Source organism: Macrobrachium nipponense, chromosome 26 (assembly GCF_015104395.2).
Source record: "Macrobrachium nipponense isolate FS-2020 chromosome 26, ASM1510439v2, whole genome shotgun sequence".
NCBI lineage: Eukaryota > Metazoa > Arthropoda > Malacostraca > Decapoda > Palaemonidae > Macrobrachium > Macrobrachium nipponense.
In genome coordinates, this window is record NC_087215.1 from 32,859,091 (window position 1) to 32,884,786 (window position 25,696).

General features: G+C 42.5%; 1 protein-coding gene across 1 annotated transcript in view; it reads left to right on the forward strand.

The window, feature by feature from the left end:
* The window catches only part of LOC135200162 (peptidyl-prolyl cis-trans isomerase sig-7-like), a 140,561-nt gene that overhangs the window by 31,413 nt on the left and 83,452 nt on the right, over positions 1-25,696 (forward strand). Inside the window, exon 2 of the mRNA XM_064228520.1 lies at positions 17,528-17,644. Within this exon, the coding sequence (XP_064084590.1) occupies positions 17,528-17,644 (117 nt within the window). The remainder of the gene's footprint in view (positions 1-17,527; positions 17,645-25,696) is intronic.

The window sequence follows — 25,696 nt, forward strand, 5'->3', positions numbered from 1 at the left end:
CTCCAGAGAAGTGGCTTCTCAAACAACCTCACTTCAAGAGGTTCCACCAAAACTTGTCCGCTCTAGCTCTGACAGGGTTCAGACTGTCCGGAATCTTGTCAGAGCGAAAGGATTTTCAAGAAGAGCTGCAGAAGCTATCGCTCGTTGTAGGAGAGAGCTCTCTAACAAACTCTATCAAGGGAAGTGGAGAATCTTCAGAGAGTGGTGTAGAAGTGCTAAAGTCTCTACTTCTGCGACCTCTTTAACAGAAATAGCAGATTTTTCTTCTATTTCTTAGGAACTCTAAGAAACTGGCTCCTTCGACGATCAGAGGATATAGAGCCATGCTCTCTTCGGTTTTTCGACATCGAGGTTTGGATATTTCCTCCAATTCAGATCTGTCGGACCTCATTAGGTCTTTCGAAACCACTAAGCTCCCGCAAGATACAGTGGCTTGGAACTTAGATGTGGTGCTTAAGTTCCTCATGGGGCCACAGTTTGAGCCTTTGAAGTCGGCTTCACTCAGGAACTTGACTAAGAAGGCACTCTTTCTTATTGCACTAGCTTCTGCTAAGCGTGTCAGCGAATTGCACGCTATAGACAAAAGTCGGTTCTCTCAAGGCAATGCTGTATTTTCGGTATCTTTGACCTTTCTAGCCAAAAATGAGAATCCTTCTAATCCTTGGCCGAGGATTTTGTGGTAAGGAACTTATCTGATTTGGTTGGACATGAGGAGGAAGAAAGGCTCTTATGTCCAGTCCAGGGCTATTAAGCAGTATCTGTTTGCCACTAAGGGTATCAGAGGACAATCTTCTAAGCTCTGGACCTCGGGTCAAAATCCCTCTCGTCCTCTTTCTAAGAATGCTATATCGTTCTTTATTAGAGAGCTTATCAGGGAAACTCACTCGCAGTCCTGAGAACGACAATCTTTCCGTTCTGAGAGTTAAAGCTCACGAGGTTAGAGCAGTGGCAACTTCTTTAGCATTCAGAAAGAATTTATCTTTAGCTTCGATTCTTCAGAGCACGTTCTGGAGATCGAATTCGGTTTTTGCGAGTCATTATCTCAAAGAGATAGAAACGGTTTTCGAGAATTGTAAAACGTTAGGTCCGGTGGCGGTTTCTGGCATGGTGTTGGGAGAAACGGCACAGGGGTCGTCACCTCTATGCTAACTTTTCACCTTGAATAGGTTGTCGAGTTCAAGGGAAGCTGGGGTTACTGAGTACCTGGGATACTCACCAGTCTGTTTAGGTCAGATTTTACAATGGTTGGGTATATATGTTTTTAAATCTGGTGTTGGTGACAAATGTTTTGTATGATTGAATTTCTGGTCTTAGCCCAGGGCAAGGGCAATCTTTGTTGTTACTATCCTCCGTCAGTCAGCCTTGTCTCGCTTGAACTACGGAAGGATTCCACTCCTGTAGAGGCTAACTTTGGTCAAATTCCAATTCCTCTACAATAGTAAGAAGAGCACCGACCAGAGGCAGTAACAGTCTGCTGTAGCTCTCTTACAAGGTAAGGTACAACAGACACCTTGAGTGTTACTGGTATTGCAATAAATGTAACCATTTAAAAATACTAGTGGTCCACTGAATCCCACCTTCCCATAAATGTGTTAATCAGCTCTATAATTGTTCGGTAAGACACTACAATAAAAATGAAATTTTCATTATTAAAATGAAGTTTTATTGTATACTTACCGAACAATTATGATTATACCCACCCTCCTCCCCTTAGGTGGACGGACGGGCAGAAAGAATTGGATTCACCTGGGCAGTTGTACCTGGTTCTCCCGCGAGTGGAGGGAGATGACGTCATCACCACCAGTGTTGGCGACGCCGACGCGCTAAATTTGAATTTAGTATCCTGCCGCTCGTGGAAATCACGGCTCTATAATTGTTCGGTAAGTATACAATAAAACTTCATTTTAATAATGAAAATTTCATATTTATGGGAGGGGAAAAAAGTTGCCTACAGATGTTCATTTCAATCTATTGAAATCGTAAGGAGTTATTCGCTCTCTCTCTCTCTCTCTCTGCTATTGGCTGTTTATATATTTCTAATGGCAAAATGTTTAAGATGACTTTAAAATGATATTAATAATACCAATTCATTGGTATATTTGATGTAGATAATACTTTAAGTAGACATTTGGTATTTGTGATTTCACATACAATTGTTTCCCTTGTAAAAAGAAAATGGATGTCTCAAATAGTAACAGTATGAAAGAAAACGTGCATGACTGAATACTTATGGGGTGACTGAATTATTTTCACGTACATAACTAAGTTATGCAGTACTTACATAGTATGTATTTATGTATAACCATAAAATGTAAGATTTACTTTAAAACAGTATTAATAATATTTTAAAGATTAATATGAACCATAATAGGATATTTTATGTATATTTGATGAAGGATGGTCTTTTTAGGGATACTTTGGTGTTTGCATGTTCAGGATAGGAGTTTATGAGAATTTTTAGAGGGGGGTTCCAAACATTCGCGGATTCTAACTATTCGCGGGGGGGTCTGGTACGCATCCCCCGCGAATACGGGGGGACCACTGTATATATATTTTAAGACCCACCCACCTCCCCTCAGGAGACAGGTCGGGCAAGAGATGATCTGAGGAACAGAAAATGGGAATGATTCCAAGTACCACCCTGTTAAGGTTGTTAACAACCTAACTGAACACCTACCACTCGGCGGTTGCCGCGAGTTTTGAAAAATCTGCCGGACCAATAGAGACTATAGCTATATATATATAACTGCCAGGTAAGCTGGATATGCTACAATTGCCTTTATTTTACCTTCCTGCATACGCAGTCCATCTTCACTGATGACATGTCCCAAATACTTTAATGATCTCATCATGAATTGACATTTCTTAATTTTTATCTTTAATCCTGCACTCCTCAGTCTTTCTAACACTATTTCTAATGTCTTAAAGTGACTATCCAAGTCCTTACTAGAAATGACTACATCATCTAGATACACTGAAACATCCTCTATATCCCCCAAGATCTGGAGCATCAACCAAGTAAAGGTTAATGGGGCTGATGTAAGACCAAAGGGCATCACTTCAAACTGTAAATGTTCCTTATGAGTACTACTTAAAGCTGTCAAAGGCTTGGACTCTTCATCTAAGGGTACCTGCCAATATCCACTAAGCAAGTCTAATGACGTAAATATTTTTGCTCCACCTAATTGAGCTAACATATCATTTATGACAGGCATTGGCATTCTATCTGGGATGTGTGTGAATTTAATTTCCAATAATCTTTTACCATTCTCCTACTGCCATCTTTCTTTGGGACTAACTAGAGAGGTAAATTATATGGTGATTTAGAAGGGACTACTACTCCATCATTCTTCATTTCGTCAATTAACTGAACTACAATCGGTCTTTGACTTACTGGCAACTTATAGTTAGGTATATAGAATGGCTTAGCTCCATCTTGTATTAAAATCTTATGCTGCAAAGTATCTGTTCTTCCTAACTTATCTCCTTCTAAAGCAATGGCATTTTTATAACTCCAATATTTGTAGTAATTTATTTCTATTCTGTGGAAAGTCTGTAGTAATTTATTTCTATTCTGTGGAAAGTCTGTTTCATTTACTTCTTTATCTAAAAATGAACTTTATTCTGTGCAAGAGAAAAATGCTTTTTCACCTAGTGTTAGGAAAGGATTATTCACTACAATTCCTGTACAAAACTCTATACCAGACCTTAGTAATAGTCTTTTGTCTGAGTAATTCTGGACATAGGTCTCGCAATTATTACCATACGTGAACTAGGGAATTGTCCATCCTAACAAAGTCGGGTAAATCTTCATTAGTTAACATTACATCTGTTTCATGCAAGTCCTCGTCTGTTTTAGCTCTAAGACAAACCTTGGTTAGGCATTGCGGGAACAAAACTACTCTGTTAACTACAAATCTGACAGTATGGTCATCTGCAGTACTAACTAAACATATTTCATCCTCATCGTGTATCTCTGAGAAATAACACATCCGTTTCATCTGAACTTTCATCCAATAGTATTGTTGAATTTAATTCCGTCTTATTTGTTTTTCCCAATAACAGGACATCATTGATATAATTTTCTTCTTTACCCTCATCCATTATGAGATATGTACAATCAATTTCTGATTCATCATCATCTATTATTGAATGCTCATAATCAATCTGTGATTCATCTTTATCAAATTGTTCACATGCCATAATTTGTTCAGAGCTCTTGAGTATCAAGGCTGGCATTATTAGTGTTATTTATTTGTGCACAATCTATCATAGGATTATTCCTGGCTAATGACATTTCTTCAAAAACAGTATCTCTACTATTTATTTCGTTATTATCCATAAATTCTGGGCTTCCCAGACTAGCATTATTACCCATCTTAGTTTCCTGTATGTTCACTTCTCCAGATGTCGTCTTGGATAAATTGATCAGATTTATGCAAGACTCCTTCTAGCTGAAAACAAACATTTTATCTATTTCTGCGTTGCAAATTGATTTTATTTTCTCCACAATCTAACATTATTCTACATCTCCTCATAGCTTTATATGAAAACAGAGCTTGAGTAGGATAAAATCTTTCTTCTAATACTACAAACACTTCCGTAAAAGTTTTGTCTAAAATCTCTATGTCCAGTGTGACATTACCCAAAGCATTAATCTGGTTACCTGCTATTCCTCATATAATTCTATCAGGACCTTGTATTTCTGAATCTGCAAAGCCTAAATGTTTTATTAATGTTTGTTTATCTATAATGTTTACTGTACTGCCTGTATCTAAAAGTATTGAGCATTGTTTACCATTAATTCTTGTTTGGATGATAGGTAAATCTTCCTGGCATGTTTCACTATCCTTTACTGAAAATACTATCTCTCTATTTCCTTCAAAAGGCAACTTGAATGTATCTTCATTACCTACAGTGATTATTTCATTCTCATTCTTAATTGGTACTGAGGCTTTCTTTTGTACTACTTTCTGTAATTGTCACTGCATCTGATTATTATTTTGGGGTGTACTCATTTGAGCATTATTGTTTGTATGATTATTATTAAACCAACATTTCTGTGTTAGGTGACCTGTTCTATTACAATTGGAATAATATCTTGGTCGCCTACAGTATAATATATCTCCTGGACTCTGACTATGGGTTGGCCCGTTTGAACTTTGAGTCTGATTACCATTGTTTGGATTTCCCCTGGGCTGTTGAGGCCTATATCTACTATTTCTGTTTGCTTGAAAAAATCTACCATTACTGTTCTTATGATTATTCCTAGGATCTTGTTTCCCTTGTCTATGGTTGAAATTTCTAGCTCTCTCTGGAACATTATCTGCCCTTCTCTGAAAATTATTCCTATTTCTACCTGTGTTTCCATTATTTACAAAACCTGTAAATTCCTTGGTTAGATTCAGTTCTCTTTTTCGCAATTCCCTTTGCAAGAACTTTAAAGCTACGAGACTATCACTCTTGGGATCAGGTTCTTGTTTCTTAAAAGCTCTTTTATCTTCCTTCCCGATAGCGTCATATACAGTACCAAAGGAAATGTAGTTTAATACCTGTCTTAAACTCACTAAATCTGCTACATCATCAGTAAAATCATTGCTATTGCCAATATTTACTCCTGTTCTCTTTAAGTCATCAGTTAAGTTATGGATGGCATCTTCTACATTAGTATGGAGGTTTGCTATACTATTACCATCATACTTCTGGTGTAAAAACTACTGAGGTTGTACCATCGATCTTGCTGAGTGATAGTTTCCCAATTTTCTAAACACACTTTCTTAAATTCTGTAAAAGTTTTGATTTCCTTGAACCTGAATGAATTTAGGGTCCGATGAGCGTCTCCCTTTTCTGAACTAACATAGAGTAAAGCTTCATCTATTTTCTTGGGCTCATCAGTAATTCCACCAGATGAAATTCGGCTTTCGGTGTCGGCTAGCCACTGCGACACTGAGTACGATTCTAATTTATTCTTTTCTGGATGACCCTTTTCTACAGTACATACCGCAAAAGCGTGTAGCCTGTGTTATTACAGCAGCCTGTGCCATTCTAGAATACCTAGTTACTAGTAATTGGTTAGTACTGTTATTATGGCTCTAGACAATTACACTAGTCATGGGTATATTCGCTACTGTTGAAAGCGGTACTCTTTTTGGACTCTCACTACTTGATCATTGTGTGGGAAAATTTGTCTGATTACTCAGTCTCGATAGTCGGTCAGGGGTTGGGCGTAGACTATAATGGTCCGAGTTTGGAGTTCTGCTACGTTGTAACCTGGTTATAATTTCATGAAAATTTCTATTCATTTCATACTACAGCAGGACTAAGATACAATTTTTAAAAATATATGTATTGTTGTACTTGCATTATGTTCATGTTGGCAGAAGTCTTATCCTACTATGTAGTCCCTATCTTGCCTATATAATTTTCTTATATGATTACTACATCTAATGTTTTAGTCCTTCAATCTGGAAAAACATTAACATTAGTACATGCTGTTATTCTTTATTCACACCACTGCACTTTGCTAATCATTCATAAAACTGAAATAACATATCTTTATAGTTCTAGATTTATCACACAACGTGAAGAAGAAAAAAAATTATTTTCTCTTACAAAATTACAGCAAAACAAAATATATCAAAAGATGATTATGATATACTAACTATCTTTACAAAAGCATTACTATTATCATTCTGCAGTGCGGTGTGAGAAAATTCTATTTTATGCATGACACTTACCTGGCAGGTATATATATAGCTTATAACCGCTAGTACACTGGTAGTTCAGGTGATCGCCACCCCGTTCCCGTGGCGCTGGTGCTCGGAACCATTCCCATTTTTGTCAGATTTTCTCTGCCAGCCGAACCGGCAACATCGTTGAAGGTTCTCTGATAGAATTTCCTGCTCGTTGACTGACTTTTCGATGTTTGGATATTGGTATCGTATTTGGAAAGTTAGCTTGGCAATCGCAATTGTTATTTCGTTAGTATGTCTGATTCAGGTAGTATGTTTAGAGTTTGTGTGAAAGAAGGGTGTAAAGTGAGACTGCCGAAATTATCGGTAGATCCCCATACTGTATGTAAGAAGTGTCGAGAGTTTGTATGTACGTGGGAGAATAGGTGCAATGAATGTGAGAGTCTAAATGAGAAAGAATGGAAGGCTCTTGTTAAGTATGTGGATAGACTGGAAAAAGATCGGGTGAGAAAATCAGTGTCTAGAAGTGAGAGATCTGGATCTTCGGGTAAACCTTTGAATGAATCTATGTCTGTGTCTTCTCCAGCTCATTCACATGTAGATTTAGTAGCACCTTCCCCTCAGGTTTCTCCTGCGCCCGTTGCTGTATCTGAGGACACTACTGATCCGCAAATTGTGAAAGTGTTCGCTGCACTTGCTTCCATGGGGGATCAGATCAAGCGATTAACGGATAAAGTGGAAGTGTTTAATGTTGGTGACAGTGTTGTGGAGGGGGCGCCTGATCGTCCCTCTCGTGCTCCTAGACCTAGACCTCTGTCAAGCTCCCAGACCCAAGGGAGAAGGCATGTCGACAGTCGAAGGGAGGCGAGAGGGGTTAGCTCACGATCAGTCGTCCCCTCAGGCAGTCTTGTTGTTGCGTCCCAGGCTGCAGCAGTACGCCAGAGAAAAGGCGTTACTGGGAAGTGCTTTTATTCTTCTGACAGTTCTGCTTCAGGAAGGAATAGACGCTTTTTGGAAGAATCGCGTCCTCTCAAGAGATTGTACATGCCGACCTCGTCCCAGGATGAAAGGGTTTACGAGCAAAAGGGTTGGAGTAGCCCCGAGATTTTTTCGTCGGAAGATGAGGACGCAATCCCTATCAAGAGGAAGAGGGTTTCTCGTCCTTTTGATGTGGCTAACCGTGCTATGAGCGGTTATTCTCCTCTTCGAGAACCTCCGCTTCGTAGACGTCAGGATCGCTCGCCTCTGCATTTCAGCCCTATGCGTCCTCGTTCTCCTCCGCCTCATCCTCATAATTCCCGTCAGGAAGCGGAGACTAAGGAAGTTTTGCGAGATATGCAGGAGAGATTAGCAGTCCTGGTTAAATCCTGGGACAGGCCCGATCAACCTTCGGCTAGACGTAAGGACGCTTCTCTTCCAGTTAAGTCCTCCAAGAGGATGCAGGACAAGCCGCTGCCTCCCCTTTCTCAGGCGGCATTATCTCGCAAGCCAGGACACAGTGTGTCCTATAGGAGGGAAGTTTCTCCGATACCGCAGGACGCAAGAGGAAGAGTGATGGACGCATGGTGGAAACAGCTATTGCAGTGGACGCAGGACGCAGGCGGCAGCACACTGAACCTTCTTCTTCCCGACAAGAAGGAGAAGGGTTTCCTAATGAGACAGTTTCTCATTCGCTGTCCAAGCAAGCTTTGGAAACGGATCCCTCATTGGACTTTCATCAGGATCTGGAATTCCAGGATATTTCGTCTCGGGACGAAGACTTAGTTTTTTCGGAAGAGGACAAGAATGTGGAAACGCCCTCTTCGGATTACAAGAAGCTAACTGAGTGCCTTCTTTCCTTGTTTGAAGGAGATTTTCAACCGTCGGCTCCGTTATCTCCTCTGTCTCAATTCTCAAAGACGAAAGCACCCAAGAAATCTTCTTTCTTGAAAATGACGCTGTTGATCACAGCTAAGAAAGCCCTTCAACGAATCAATGAATGGCTGAAGGAGAAGAGAGAAGCGGGGAAGACTTCATTCGCTTTCCCTCCGGCCAAGTTGGCTTCGAAGTCTGGTGTATGGTACGCTACGGGGGAAAGTCTTGGCCTGGGAGTTCCTGCCTCCTCCCAGGGGGACTTTTCTAATATCGTGGACAGCTCCCGTAGGCATGCCCTACACGCAGCCAAGGTGTGGTGGACTTCATCTGAGTTCGATCATTTGCTGAAGGGCATTTATCGAAATTTTGAAGTGTTTAACTTCCTCGATTGGTCGTTGGGGGCTTTGGCTCGTACCCTAGAGATGGAAGAACATTCGAGTTTGGATTTACCCAGAAGCATTATGTCCTGTATGGACAAAGCCTTGAGGGATGGAGCTAATGAACTTTCTTCACTTTTTACGGCAGCGGTGCTGAAGAAAAGGTCTCTGTTGTGCTCGTTCGCTGCTAAGGGAGTCTCGAATGCGCAAAAGTCGGAGTTGATGTTCTCCCCACTTTCAGGACAACTTTTCCCATCGGAAATTATTAAAGATATCGCGCTTTCCCTTACTCAGAAGGCTACCCAAGACCTACTGACTTCTTCAGTGAGGAAGTATTTGCCGACAAAGGTGATAAAGAAGACACCGAAAGACTCAAGGACAACACAGCAGCCCTTTCGGGGTAAGACTTTTTCCCGACCAGCCTTTAGAGGTAAAAGAGTTCCTTCCAAGAGAGGTTCAAAAACCTCAACAAAGCAATGAGTTCGAAATCCTCCAGACGTGTGTTGGGGCCAGACTTTTAGACTTCTGGGAGGTCTGGCAAAGCAGCTATATATATATACCTGCCAGGTAAGTGTCATGCATAAAAATGATATTGTTATGATACAATAAAGTTTTATGCATACTTACCTGGCAGGTATATATAATTAAATTCCTACCCTCCTCCCCTCAGGAGACAGGGTTCAGAGAAAATCTGACGAAAATGGGAATGGTTCCGAGCACCAGCGCCACGGGAACGGGGTGGCAATCACCTGAACTACCAGTGTACTAGCGGTTGCCACGAGTTTTGAAATTCTGCCAGTGCGACAAGAGGATAAGCTATATACTATATACCTGCCAGGTAAGTATGCATAAAACTTTATTGTATCATAACGATATCATTTTTAATTTATCATCAGCCATTAATCTATTAGGATACTTCAAACTTATTCTTCCTTCTCCGGTTTCTGGTTCCGTCGAACACCTCTGCGCTGCCCTGTGAATTTTTTGCTGCCGTCACCGCCATTCTCTTTCGTGATGACTGTTGGCGCTGTTTGTGAATTGGGCGCTATCTCTGCAGTAACGATAGTTAGCGCTCTTATGTTGATTGAGGAATTCAGTCAGTGGTTTGTTATGAAGCTCCACTGTGCTGAATTTGAAGTTCCCATTTTTCCACTAATATGAACTGTTGAGTTGGCTTGGGGATTGCAGAATTCTGCAACGACTAAACCATTATGGACGTCCACTAATCTTCATAGCTTCTCACTGCATTTCACCGCTGGGCGAAGTAGGTTACTTCCACTGTTGAGTCTAGGCGGGTGCCCAATGTAGGAGATATAGTTTTATTATGCTTCGACGAATTCCCCTTTTCTTCTTCCTTTGAGTTATTGAACTCTGTAATTCTTTTCTTCAATTGTAGAATGTTTGTGCCTTCGAAATTTTGTTGTTTGTTGGTTCCATTCTTATAGCGCTAATCACTCAGCGCTCTGCTTTTCTGCGATAATTCAATTAATATGTCTGTCGGTACATATATTATATTTTCTCCGCATTTTATATCTCCACTGTGTTGGTGTGTGTATGTGTTTAGTCACTATACGCGTTGGTGTTTTGCACTTAGAATCCCATATTCGCTACCACTATTTTGTGTTACGATGTTCTTTCTCCCTTTTATTTTTGGTTATTATTTGTTATATGTTATATGGTGGTACTCTTTACACAGCATTGAGTCTATCTCCGTTATCGTATAATATTTCTGATACTTCCCTGTTCTTCTGGACTACTGTTTCTGCATACTGGCCAATTCTCGATCTTCTCGGTTGGTCTCTCAGGAGGCAAATCACATAGAGAAAATATGTGAGTTTGGTTTCCTTTAGAATTCTGGGCAAGTTAAACACCACGTTTTTTGTTCTTAATTATTATTGTAACACACACAACCTCACTTTCATATCACACAAGTCTTAATGCCACAGGATAAACAGACTTTAAACTGACACAAGTTGTGTCCAGAAGTGAGTAGTTAACCCTTAAACGCCGAATGGACGTATTAAACGTCGAGTCAAAATGTCTCCCATATGCCGAATGGACGTACCATACGTCGACTCAAAAAAGTTTTTTTAAAAATTCGCAGAAAAATACTTATAGGCCTACCAGCCGAAAACTTTTGAATCACGCGCCTTGGGGGATGCTGGGAGTTCACGGATCAAGGTGTTGTTTTGTTTACAATCGTTACGCAGACGCGCAAGCGCGAATTTCTTTCTTGCCGCACTAAAAAGTATCTGTGACACATCTCGGAAATTATTTCGTCACTGACATAATTTTCGTACCATTTTAAATTAGCTGTTACATGGAGTATTATATATGAAAATGTGCGCATTTTTATGTAGAATAAACAAAAAAATACTCATGATTGTAGCTTTTATCAGTTTTGAGATATTTTCATATAAATAACGATAAGTGCCAAAATTTCAACCTTCGGTCAACTTTGACTCTACCGAAATGGTCGAAAAACACAATTGTAAGCTAAAACTCTTATATTTTAGTAATATTCAATCATTTCCCTTAATTTTGCAACTAATTGGAAGTCTCTAGCACAATATTTCGATTTATGGTGAATTTATGAAAAAACTTTTTCCTTACGTCCGCGCGGTAACTCTTCCGAAAAGAATCATACATGCGATTGTGGTAATGTTTGCACCATTTTAAGATTAGCCGTTATATAAAGTTTTATATATGGACAATTGTGGCACAATTTCATGCACAATACAAAAAACTAAAAACAACCCATGGTTGTAGCTTTTATCAATTTTGAAATATTTTCATATAAAAAATGATGTGACAAATTTTCAACCTTCGGTCAACTTTGACTCTACCGAAATGGTTGAAAAACACAATTGTACGCTAAAACGCTTATATTCTAGTAATATTCAAACATTTACCTTCATTTTGCAACAAATTGGAAGTCTCTAGCACAATATTTTGATTTATGGTGAATTTATGAAAAAAATAAAATTTTCTTTATGTCCGCGCGGTAACTCTTCCGAAAAAATCATACGTGCGATTGTGGTAATGTTTGCACCATTTTAAGATTAGCCGTTACATTAAGTTTTATATATGAAAATGTGCGCAATTTCATGTAGAATACAACTAAAAATAATTGAAGGTTGTAGCTTTTCTCATTTTTGAAAATATTTGCATATAAATCACGATAAATAGAAAAAAAAAAAACCACGTTTGGTCAACTTTGACTCTACCGACATGGTCGAAAACGCATTGTAAGCTAAAACTCTTATTACAGTCTAGTAATATTCAGTCATTTATCTTCATCTTGAAACAAATTCAAAGTCTCTAGCACAATATTTAGATTTATGGTGAATTTAAAAAAAAAAAACTTTCCTTCCCTCCGCGCGCGGATTCTCCACCACAAATCTCCGAAATGCGTACGTCCCATTCTCGGAATATTTGCTCCATTTCATATTAGGCCTTTCATAGAGTTTGATATATGAAAATATGCGCAATTTCATGTAGAATAAACGAAAAATATTTGAAGGTTGTAGCTTTTCTTATTTCCGAAATAATTGCATATAAAAAATATATATATAAAAAAATTCGACATTCGGTCAACTTTAACTCGTCAGATATGGTTGAAAACTGCAATTGTAAGCTAATACTCTTACAGTATAGTAATATTCAATCATTTGTCTTCATTTTGAAAGAAATTGGAAGTCTCTAGTACAATATTTAGATTTATGGTGAATTTTTGAAAAAAATATTTGTTTACGTCCGAGCGTTACAAATTCATGCATTATTTTGTGATAATATTTTCTCTGTGTTGCTTTTATCGTTTTACAATGTGTTATATACCAAAATTATCGCAATTAGTGTACATTACAAAAAAAAAAAAGTAACTTGTTACCTTTAACCGTTTTGCGCACAGCGCGATTTGAATACAATTATATATGAAATTTCGTCTTTGTGCAATCATATATTGCATTTATTTATAATGATAATGATAATTTTTTTCATTTCTGATGGTTGCATACTAAACTTCAGCCAATGACAAAAAAAGGAGCCAAAAATGAACTCTTAATCTTGAAAACTAAGCGCGCTGTGATTTTTTGAAAAAAATATTTTTTCCGATTCTGCGCTCACTCTGAAACACCTCCGGCACACGGGAGACAATTTTTTTTTTTACCGCTTCGGCGTTTAAGGGTTAACTGATTCTCTCCATTGTTCCAACTGAACTATGGACCAATTTCTGATTTCTGGCTCCACCTCTTCTTCTTCTGGATTCCTGGATTTCTTCATAATTGGGTAATCCTTAACGCTTACCAGTTCTGGTGACGACATCTAACAAATCAGGGCGTATGCTGTGAGCATTCGGAAGCTAGTTCCACCCACTTTTTATTCATTGCTCCCGGGTCAAAGTTTACATCTAACAGTTTGCATCATCAATTTTTTTTGTCTCTCACTCAGTCCCTTTTCTGCGTTTCACGAGTGTCGTATCGCAAACATCCTGGTTTGCGTTTCTCTTCTACTTCTCTTTCGCCTTCATCTACTAAAAACTCTACTAGTAGAGTTTCCTAGCTAATATATTTCCTACATAACTAATCTTACCAGACTTCTGCTCAACAGGTGAATGGCCTTGTCTCTGAACAAGAAAATTCACTTAGGTCCAATCGTTCGGACAATCTGCTTCCTCCTCCTCTACCTCACCAGAGGCGCTTCTATATGCCCTTGGAGAGGCGTATACCAACTAAACAGGTAGACCTGGACCTGGTTCACCTGGGTCCCGGTCTGCTGCTGCAGCACCTGACGAGCAAGAGTGTATCTCAGCAGGAAGCAGCGATGCTGGAGGGTACCACAATGGCAACTCCTTGGGCAGTCTCCTGGCTAGACCTGTCGTCCTTCACAGTGGGCCATCATCCCAAGGGAAGACTTGGTTTTCGGGAGACTGTGCCTGTCTTGGGGGTCAGGCTATTTCCTGCCTGGCCCACCAGATGGCAAACCTGTGGGCAAACCTAGTGCTCAAGAGACACGACGCTGTCCTCTCTCGAGTTACAAGGTCCTGTAGCCCAGAGTTAGTACTGGCTATGCACAACAGACTGCTGGTGGGTTCCACTCTTCAACAGAGAATAGGTGGATGCTGTGGTAGACAAGTGCAGGGATGATATCAAAGACCAGCTTGTCCACCAGGCAGTGGCAAAGACCTCGGCCCCGAAGAAGACAAGCACTTCTAAGGGAAATGGGGAACTACCCAGCCTTCTTCTTTGTCTTTCAAGGGAGCAACATCACAGCCATTTCAGCCCTCTTTGCCTTCAGGAAAGGGGGTTAAAGGTAAGAAGGGGAAACACTAGGGTCGGTGTTCCCCTCCATCTGCTGCCACTGGTGGAGGTTGCCTGTCGAGCCATTGGGCGACTTGGCAGTGACATGGAGCAAAGACCTGGGTTGTGGATGTCCTTCAGGAGGGATATATATTCCCCTTCGAGTCTCTGCCACTCTTTACCAACCACCAGGTCTGGCTTCCTTTGTACGTAATAGGGTCGCTGATGCACCAGACCCTAGTGAAAGAAGTCAAGAAGATGCTGAGCAAAGGCGCTGTAGAAGTTGTGTCGGACAGGTCCCCAGAATTCTACAGCTGGGTCTTTCTCATAGAGAAGACCTTGGGGGGGATGGAGACGGTCATAGAACTTTCTTCCCTGAACTGATTTGTTCACCAGACTTGGTTCAAGATGGAGACAACACGGCAGTGCTTGCTTCTATCAGGGAGAACGACTTCATGCTTACAGTGGACTTGAAGGATGCATATTTCCAGATACCCATCCACAAATCCTCCCATAAGTACCTCCGCTTCGTCCCCGGAGAGATGGTCTACCAATTTAGGGCACTCTGTTTTGGGCTCTCAACTGCTCCCCAGGTGTTCACAAGAGTGTTCAACCTGGTCTCAGCTTGGGCACATTCACAGCAGTTGCTACAGGATAGGGATCGACTCCGAGTTTTGCTGGGATCTACGGATCCTGATAAATCATCATGAGAAGTCTGATCTCAAGCCCAAGCATAGGACAGTGTACCTGGGCATGCTGATAGACATGGTAGCAGCAAGCGTCTTCCCCTTGGAAGCTTGTATCCGCAGGTTCAGGGAGGTAGTGAGGCGGTTCCTGTCTTAACATGAATAGCCTGCTCAGCTCTGGCAGGTCATGATAGTCACCTTTCCCCTGTTTTGCATGATTCGCTTGGTGATCAACAGTGTGTTGACCACCTCGAAACTTTGGATGATTCTGGTGACACCCAAATGGCCTATTCCAACCTTCTGGCCCTTCTGTCCGAGGCACCAAGAGAGATTCTGCCGTGGCACGACCATCTGTGTTGACCGCATGTAGAAAGTACCATCAGGCAGTGCCTTCCCTGTGTCTTCACAATTGGAGGGTATCCACCATCTCTTGTGAGTGAGAAGCTTTTCTCACCAAGCAGCAACAGAGAGGGCAGAATACCACATATAGTCCTGTACAGCATTATACCAGGGAAAGTGGGCCGTCTTCTGTGTTTGGTGTCATAGACTGTTTCGGAACTTCCATGTCTTCCTTCACCAAGAAAAGCTCCTCTTCGTTTCAGCTATGAAAGGCTGTAGGGCCACATTAGTTCTAGTCTCGAGGCTGAAGGGTATCGATATCTCCTCTTCCATCAAGGTATCTTTGCTCATGAGGAGCTTGGAGAGGTCTTGCCCACCCAGGGATCTCAGGCCTCCAGCATGGGATGTGACCCTCATGTTTGCAGAGCTTGACTCGTGCTCTGTATGAGTCTTTCGAGAGTCATCAGACAGGGATCTGACTCTCAAGACTGTCTTTCTACTAGCCCTGGCATTGGCAGAGAGAGTTGGCAAACTTCATGGTCTTTCTTTTGATGTTAAACACTCAAGGGGATGGGACTGGTTACGCTCAATTTCGTCCGGATTTTGTAGTGAAGACTCAGAATCCATCAGTCCCTGACGCCAGATTCAAGTCTTACCATCCCCTCCCTGAGTGACTTCGTTGGAGTGCTAAGGCGCTATTTAACAAGAATTCTACATCTCTGGCCTGAGTTTCGACAACTCTTCATTAGCACCAGAGGTTTCAAGAAAGAGGTGTCCAAGAACACTGTGTATTTCTGGCTTCGTGAGACAAACAGTAAGGTGTACTCTGCTGCTGGCGTAGACAACACTGGTACACTTTGTCTATGACTCATGAGGTCAGGGTCATTGCCCTGTCCCTCGCATTCTGTAAGAACTTGTTGGTTTATCAGGTTTTGAAGGTAGGGGCCTGGGCATGCCAAACCACTTTCATCTCTCACTACCTTCAGGATATTTCCCACAGGTCCTTAGACACATTTTCCTTGGTACCAGTTTGTTGCTCAACAAGTTGTGTAGCTTATTGTATTGGTATGAATGAGCATGACTGCAGAGTGACTGCCTCTCCTTTCATCTCTTTCATCCTATTCTTTCCCTGCGGGAAGAGAGAACACGGACCGATACATGATGGACTGGGTGGCCGATGCAGGAAAGACACTCCTTAGAGTATCCTTTCTATTTCCTTTGACTATACTCTGTTTTTTTTTCATCTGTCTATCCACCTGCAGTGTTTTTGTATGGTAACACTGAGTCCCGGGCTTTAGATAGTTACGCTATGTGTAAGTTTTAGGTAAATAAAAGGATATCTGGGTGTACGTACATTTGCAACTGAAAAGTGTTTTAATAATATACTGTATGCGAATTACACCGTTAATATTCGAAATAGGATATTATTATAATCGTTGAATGTAAGCTGAATGTAAGTAACTATCTAAAGCCCGGGACGCAGTGTTACCATACATAAACACCACAGGCGGATGGACAGATGAAAAAAAACAGAGTATAGTTAATAGAAGCAAATATCCTCCTCTTCCCTTTACAAGACAGGAAAGAGAGCTTTGACATAAGACAAACCCATTGCCGGTATTTGCCTTATTGTCTCCGATTTTATGGTTCTTTGCTATCTCATAAGGGGGATTCAGCCTCCCCCTTATGAGTAAACCCAGAAGACTGACTCTGATCTCGCAGTTCCTAACTCCTGTCAGTTGCCAGTGGCTGGATTTCCTTCCTCTAGAGGCTCACTCAGATTCCACCCACCAATCATTGAGTTTTCCTATAGTAAAGGACTGAAGGTGTGTATATTGTGTAGGAACAAATCACAATTTTTGAAAGAAAATTTTATTTTTCCAAACTATACAAACCTGAGGTTCTTTACTCTTAATTGCCCACCTCATGCCACCCCCAATCTGCTACCTGGGCCAAAAGCAAATTGGAATGTTTACATTAGGTCAGAAGGGACTCCCATCCCAAAGACCGGACCAGTAGTCAACTACCGAACTGCCTTGTTTAAGATTTCAGCAGTCGTGTCCAGCTTCACCATAAGTAATTCCTATAGTAAAGAGCCTCAGGTTTGTATAGTTAGGAGAAATACAGTTTACTTTAAAAAACTGTGATTTCACAAACTAATGACTCTTGGATTTTTAAACCTTAGATTACAAAGAAGCATTTGGCTCAGTGTCAGAAGTTATTTGAAATTTCTGAAATTACCCAGGATACATAAATTAATTTTATTTTGTTTTTGTTTCTAGCTTGTATGAACTTCTTGAAGCTCTGCAAGATGAAGTATTACAACTTGAATCTCTTGTTCAGTGTAGAACGGAACTTCATTGCCCAGACAGGAGATCCAACCGCCAATGGACGAGGAGGTAAGAGATGAGGCCTTGTAAAGCATAAAGTTAAGTAAATACTCAGATTAAGCATTATTTTGTGTAAAAATATGAACATAAAAAAACTGTGTATAGTGGACCTCCGTATTCACAAGGGATGCATATCAGAAGACCCCCCCCCCCCCCCCCCCCAGCAAATAGTTAAAATCCATGAATACGTACTTCCATGAATACTTAAAACACCCTCTAAAAATGCTTATAACTGTCTGTCTTGAAAGTTCAAATACCAAATGTATATAGTATACCTTAAGTAACATCCTACATAAAATATACCTTAAATTTTTATCCTATTACTACAGTATTAAGTTTTGAAAAGGTATATCTTAGTCTAACTAGACCACTGAGCCTAATTAACAGCTCTCCTAGGGCTAGCCCGAAGGATTAGATATTTTTATGTGGCTAGGAACCAATTGGTTACCTAGCAATGGGACCTACATCTTATTGTGGGATCCAAACCACATACCAAGAAATGAATTTCTAATCACCAGAAATAAATTCCACATTGGATTAATCTTTGAAATTATATTATTAATATAACTTCGAAGTCATCTTAAACATTCGTATACGTACGTTTAGAAATTTATACATATGTACTTCTAACCCTTCCGGCCAAAACAGAGAGAGATAGGATGTTACCACTATGACATATCTTGTGCCAGGCAAGAAAAAGAGAGTGAGAGTTTATCATTTTAATCTCTCAGGAATGTTAATGACAATTTAATATTGTTCATACGCGAACAAACCTTCGGTCTTAAACATAGGATCATTTCTAGAGCCTAGCTGGATCCAGTTAAAAAGCAGCTGAAAGCAAGGAATCTTGTGATATCTGGCAACGCATGCGTAGATCAGGTGAAGAGTGGTCAAGGACCACTCACTTACGCCACCCTTCAGTCTTTTCTTTAACCGCCTGGGCGAGAGTCGTGGTTGACCTCTCTCGGCCTTTACCCGGTACATTACCTTTTGTTCATGAAACTTACCTGTCAGATATATATATAGCTGTATTCTCCGACGTCCGACAGAATTTCAAAACTCCCGGCACACGCAGTGGGCGGCCAGGTGGTTAGTACCCATTCCCGCCGCTGGGAGGCGGATAACAGGAATCATTCCCATTTTCTATTCAGATTTTTCTCTGTCGCCGGTCGGTAAACAACTGTTTACAGACCTCCGCCTAGGATTTTGAAACTTCTTGTGCTAACTTGAGTATTCTGATTGACTTTTGGTTTTGATTTGGCATTGTTGGCTTGGCATACGTGATAGTGGATTTGATTTGGATTTTGGCTTTGACTTTTCTTTGATTACAATGTCTGGATCTAGCTCTGCTAGCTTCAGGGTGTGTAAGGTACAGGAATGTAAGGTGAGGTTGCCGAAAGCTTCGGTAGACCCTCATTCGGTGTGTTCGAAATGTCGGAGTCATGTATGTATGTTGAATGATAGATGCATCGAGTGTGAGCAATTGACTGAAATTGAATGGAAGGCATATGATTCTTACGTGAGAAAGCTTGAGCGTGATAGAATCAGGAGGTCTTCCTCTAGAAGTGCTTCTCTGAATAGAAGTCAGGGTAGAGTTGTATCTCCATTAAACCCTCCTGTAGATGTAATTCAACCTAATCCTGTTGTTTTGCCTCCGAACAATCAGGAAGTGTCAGCAGAAGGAAGCGTATTATCTACGATTATGGAGTCGATTTGTGCCTTGGAATCGAAAGTGATGGCTCTACAATCAAATGTGAATAATTGCAATAAAAGTGTTAGTGCATCTAGTGTTGTAGAGGGGGCGTCAGATCGGTCCCATAATGCCTCTAGGCCTAGGCCCCTGCCGGACTCCCAGGCCTTAGGGAGAGGGCAAGCCGAAAGCCGAAGGAGGGTTACGGGATCTAATGACCGTTCTGACGTCCCTTCGGCAGAAACTGAGGACGAATCTCAGGCTGCCAGTGTTCGTGCACGGACGCGAATACTTGAAGAGTGCTTCTCTTCTTCCGAGGCTTCCTCTCCTCTCCGAGGTTGGGACTCTCGGAAGACCTTTTATAGGGAGAGCGGCAGGGGCGCAAGGTGTCGCACAGGCGACCGTCGCCCTTGTCGCCCTCTTAAGAGAGGTTTCAGAGAAGAGGACGCTTCACGTCTTTCGGATCAGTGCGTAGATTCATCACCTGAAGATTTTGAAGCTTTTCCGCCACAGAAAAGGAACAAGACTTCATCAGGGGAGGACTCGTTCGAGCGTCCAAGTCGCTCTCAGTATGTTCCTGAGTTGAAGGAAAGGGCATCCCCCTCGACCATCTTCCTCGCATAGGATGAGTCCTTCTCCTGATCGAGAACTTTCCCCAAATAGGAAAATGCTTTTGGAAATGCAGAAACAGTTAGCTTCCTATTTTGAGAAAAAGGAGGCAGAACCTAGTCATCGGAGGAAGGATCGGTGGCTGCCTGTTAAGAGGAATAGACAGTCCCCGGCTCCTTCTCCGCGTTTTTCGGCCTTTGAGTCTCCTCCTAGTAGCCGACGCATTAGAGAACGTGATTACGTTCCTCATGAAAGGGCGTCTAGGAGAGACGAATTTGACAAAGACGTGAGTTGTCGCACAGGCGGCTGGCGTCTTTGTCAAGAGGCCGAGAACGCTCAAGATGATAATCAGCTTCAGGACGCTCAGGAAGACGATTCTTTGGACGCTCGGCGCCTTAAGCAGCGAAGCGCTTGTCAGGATGCTCGAGAAGATGCTTTTCAAGACGTGCGGCGTCTTATACATCGGGACGCTTGCCAGGATGCTCGAGCTGACGCTGTTCAGGACGCACGGCGTCCTACACATCAGGACGCTCGTAAGGACGCTCAGCAGGACGCTTCTCAGAACGCGCGGCGTCTTACATTTCGGGACGCTTGTCAAGAGGCTCAACAAGACGTCTTGGAAGAATATTTGAGTCCGAAGCGTCAGGATACTTCAAATGTTAAAGTGTCGAAGATAAAGAAACAGAGAGTGGTTACTTCAAACTCTTCTACATTTAGAGGCACCCTCTTGCGAACGGGGCCTCAGGGATTGTTGTCATCGAGATCTTTGAAGGAGACTGATGACCGAGAGAAGGATTCTTCTAGTGATCTGTGCCCTACGGATGATGACGAACCAAATGCGTCAGCGGCCTCAGACTATAAGACTTTGACGAATCTACTTAAGAACTTGTTTCCAGACAATTTTCAAGCGCCAGTTCCTTGCTCTCCCCCTTCACAATTGCCTCACGAAGGCCAGGAAGGCTCCTGGCTTCGTTAAAATGGCCACTTCGCTCTCTGCGAAGAGAGCGTTTAAGAGAATCCAGGATTGGATGGATTCAAGGAAGGTTAAAGGGAAGACTTCGTTTGCACTTCCTCCATCTAGACTGAAAGGGAGAGCGGGGATCTGGTACAAAACAGGAGAAGAGGCAGGATTGAAAGCACCGTCTTCTTCTCAAGGAGATTTCGCCAATTTGGTGGACGCTCCAAGGAGGTCTTATTAAAGTCATCGGCTAAGGTTTCCTGGACAATGACGGAGACAGATCATCACCTCAAGGGGTTATTTAAGACGCTAGAAGTGTTTAACTTTTTAGATTGGTGCCTCGGGGCCTTGGATGTACAATCGAGGAGTCAAGACTCGATTTCGTTGGAAGAGCTTTTGAGTGTATTAGCTTGTATGGATAGAGCAGTAAGGGATGGCTCTGATGAGTTAGCATCTCATTTTGCTACCGGTCTGCTAAAAAAGAGAGCTGTCTATTGTAGTTTTGCGGCGAAAGCAGTTTCTCCTGCTCAGAAAGCGGAATTATTATTCGCCCCCTTCTCTACACACCTATTTCCGCAGTCCATGATTAAGGATCTGCCGGTAAACTTGCAAGAGAAAGCAACAAGGGACCTCTTGACTCAGTCTTCCAGACGACCTACTCCTCAGGCTTCTACTTCAACAGCTCCAGCCCCCAAGAAGAAATTTAAGCCCTTTCGTGGAGCACCTTCCTCTAGAGGTTCTTCAAGAGGAAGGGGGTCCTTTAGAGGTAAGACCTCTTCTATCAAGAAGGGAAAAAATTGACATTTCTGCCCTTCAGGCACCTATAGGTGCGAGACTCACCTTATTTGCTCAGGGATGGAGGACGATAGGGGCGGACACCTGGTCCCTAGATGTGATCGAGAGAGGATACAAGATCCCTTTCCTCTCTGCGCCTCCTTTGAGCACGAAGCCGATAGACCTGTCGCCCGCATACCAGTCAGAGAAGCAACAGATCTTACTCGACCTTCTAGATCAAATGTTGGAAAAGAAGGCCGTAGAAGAAGTCCTAATGCTGGATTCCCCAGGCTTCTACAACAGGTTATTCCTGGTTCCGAAGCAGTCTGGGGGATGGAGACCTGTCCTAGACGTCAGCAGACTGAACATTTTGTAAAGAAAGAAAAATTCATTGGATGGAAACTTCTCAGTCTGTGCTAGGGGCCTTGAGACCAGGGGATTGGATGGTGTCATTGGACCTACAAGACGCTTATTTCCACGTCCCGATCCATCCTCAATCAAGGAAGTTCCTGAGGTTCGTCTTAAAAGGGCAGGTCTTCCAGTTCAGGGCTCTTTGCTTCGGTCTGAGTACGGCGCCGATAGTTTTTACTTTCCTTATGCGGAATGTAGCGAAATGGCTTCACCTATCGAAGATAAGAGTCTCGCTTTACCTGGACGACTGGCTAATCAAGTCGTCTTCGAAGTCAAGGTGCCTGGAGGACCTTCAGACGACATTGCAGCTGACGAAGGCCCTGGGCCTTATAGTCAATTACGAGAAGTCCCATCTGATCCCCACGCAGTCCATCGTGTATCTGGGGATTCAGATGGATTCAGCGGCTTTTCAAGCTTTTCCATCAAAGGAACGTCGGCAGAAATGCTTAGAGAAAGTGGTCAGCCTTCTAGGGAAAGCATGCTCGGCGAAGGAATGGATGAGTCTGCTGGGAACCATTTCTTCACTGGAGAAGTTTGTTTCCCTGGGGAGGTTGCACCTCAGGCCACTCTAGTTTTTTATGGCAGAAAACTGGAAAGACAAAAAGAATCTAGACTCGACTTTGATTATCTCAAAAGCGGTCAAGGATCAACTGAAGTGGTGGCAAGATCCGATCAAACTTTCGGAAGGAATGTCCCTCAACCTTTTGAGCCCCGACCTAGTGTTGTTCTCAGACGCCTCCATGGTGGGCTGGGGAGCGACACTAGGCAAGGAGGAAGTGTCAGGCCTCTGGAGAGGGGAACAGAGGTCGTGGCACATAAACTTAAAAGAGTTGGAGGCCATTCGGTTGGCTCTTCAATTCTTCGAAGAACGATTGGTGGGCCGAGTTGTCCAGATCAACTCGGACAACACTACAGCTCTCGCTTACATAAAAAAGCAGGGGGGGGACACACTCTCGATCACTGTTCATGATAGCGAGAGACATCCTTCTATGGGCGAAAGCTCGAAACATAGTGATCCTAACAAGGTTCATTTCAGGAATACAAAATGTTCGACCGGATCTTTTAAGCCATCAACATCAGATGCTTCCCACAGAATGGACCCTACATCTAGAGGTTTGTCAAGAGCTATGGAAGTTGTGGGGACGGCCGCTAGTCGACCTCTTGCAACTCGAAAACGAAGAGGCTTCCGATTTATTGCTCTCCAGTTCTCGACCCAGAAGCAATAGCGGTAGATGCCATCCTATGGGACTGGACGGGGATGGACGTTTACGCCTTTCCCCTGTTCAAACTCTTAGGAGAGGTAACAAGGAAGTTTGCGGCGTCGCCAGGAGCGAGAATGACTCTGATCGCCCCCTTTTGGCCCTCAAGCGATTGGTTCACGGAGGTCATGTCTCTTCTGGTAGACTTCCCGAGAACCCTGCCAGAGAGAGTAGATCTTCTCAAACAGCCCCACTTCGAGAGGTACCACGGAAACCTTTCCGCTCTGAGTCTGACTGCGTTCAGACTATCAAGAAGTTGGCCAGAGCGAGAGGTTTTTCAAGACCAGTGGCAGAGGCTATTGCCAATGCGAGAAGAGCTTCCTCTCGAGCAGTTTATCAGTCGAAGTGGGCTGTCTTCAGGAGATGGTGTAGGAAGAAAGGTATTTCCTCCTCCACGACCTCTGTGAACCAAATCGCTGAGTTTCTCTTGCATTTGAGAAATGTGGACAGACTGGCAGTGCCCACAATAAAAGGATACAAGAGTATGCTGTCAGCTGTCTTCCGTCACAGAGGATTAGACCTGACAAATGATAAAGACCTTCACGATCTTTTGAGATCGTTTGAGACAACTAAAATACTACAACCGAAGGTCCCATCATGGAACCTTGATGTAGTTCTAAGATTCTTGATGTCGGCTCCCTTTGAACCTCTGCATGCTGCCTCATTAAGAGACACTACTAGAAAGGCGATTTTCCTAACTGCTTTGGCTATGGCAAAAAGGGTTAGTGAAATTCAAGCAATTAGTAAATATGTGGGTTTCAGAGGACACAGTGCAGTGTGCTCCTTGAATCCTAATTTCTTAGCTAAGAATGAGAACCCATCTAACCCCTGGCCAAAAACCTTTGAAATCAAGGGGTTAGCAGAATTCATCGGACAAGAGCCAGAGAGAGTCCTGTGCCCTGTCAGGGGCTCTCAAATTTATTTGCAAAAGACCAAAGATTGTCGGGGTCCTTCTGAAAATCTATGGTGCTCTGTTAAGAGACCCGACTTCCCTATGTCGAAGAATGCACTGGCATTCTTTTTACGAAGCACCATCAGGGAGGCCCATGCGTCCTGCCCGGATGGTGATCTGAAACTTTTGAAAATAAAAGCCCACGAAGTGAGAGCTGTTGCAACTTCAATGGCATTTCAAAAGAATATGGCACTTATGATAATATTAGTGCTACTTTTTGGCGAAGCAACTCTGTGTTTGCTTCACATTACCTGCGGGATGTGAAGACGGCATATGAGAACTGCGAGTCGCTAGGACCATACATATCCGCAGAAATGTTGTTGGGGGCAGGGAGCAGCACAAATCCTATCCTATAGAAAAGGGGTAGGTGTGCTTTTTAATTTTGGTGTTGGTTTATGGTTGAAGGGTTGGTCGCTTGAGGCGCTTTCCCTTTCTTTAGCCTAGAAGTTATGGGACTAACTTCGATAGGTTAGGTCAGGTGGTGGTTTTTAGCTTCGTTGCCCTCACAGTATGGTCAATATGGTCTAGTCACATTGTGGTCACGCTCCCGTTGACAGATCATCTAGAGCGCACCAACTACACAGGTCACTACCTTGTTGGCAACTCTAGTAAAGCAAAAGCAGACTTCGGTGACAGTAATCAAGAAGTCAGCTATGCTAACAGGTAAGGAATCAAGATGTCAATCATCTGCACTTGAGTGTTTGCCAAAATCAAAAATTCTATTCTGTCCCTTCCCACCTCCAATGGTGGGATTCAGCTATATATATATATGACAGGTAAGTTTCATGAACAAAATGTTATTGTCATGATACAATAAAGTTTGTTCATACTTACCTGGCAGATATATATAATTAAGTACCCACCCACCTCCCCTCAGGGGACAGTGGTATGAAAAATCTGAATAGAAAATGGGAATGATTCCTGTTATCTGCCTCCCAGCGGCGGGAATGGGTACTAACCACCTGGCCGCCCACTGCGTGTGCCGGGAGTTTTAAAATTCTGTCGGACGTCGGAGAATACAGCTATATATCTATCTGCCAGGTAAGTATGAACAAACTTTATTGTATCATGACAATAACATGTTTCGTTTGTGTTTAGTGTGTGAGTGTGTGTGTGTGTGGCTGATATTATGGCTTCTTCTGCTCCTTCTCGTCCTCGTCAACGCGTGTGCCCCAGAATTCCAGGTTTTCTGTGTTCTCGTATTTTGGCTTCGGCGGCAACTGATCACTTGTAGCCGTTCTAATTTTTGTACTATAACGAGACCTTGCACGGAATGCCGGGCATGGTCTAAAGAGCAGTGGAAGTCATTTTATAGCAAGAGAGAGCATCGGAGGGTTTCAACTCTTCCTTCGTGGGAAGGTTTTTTGCCTCTTCCTGATGCTCCGTCTCCTGCAGTATTCACCCCCCA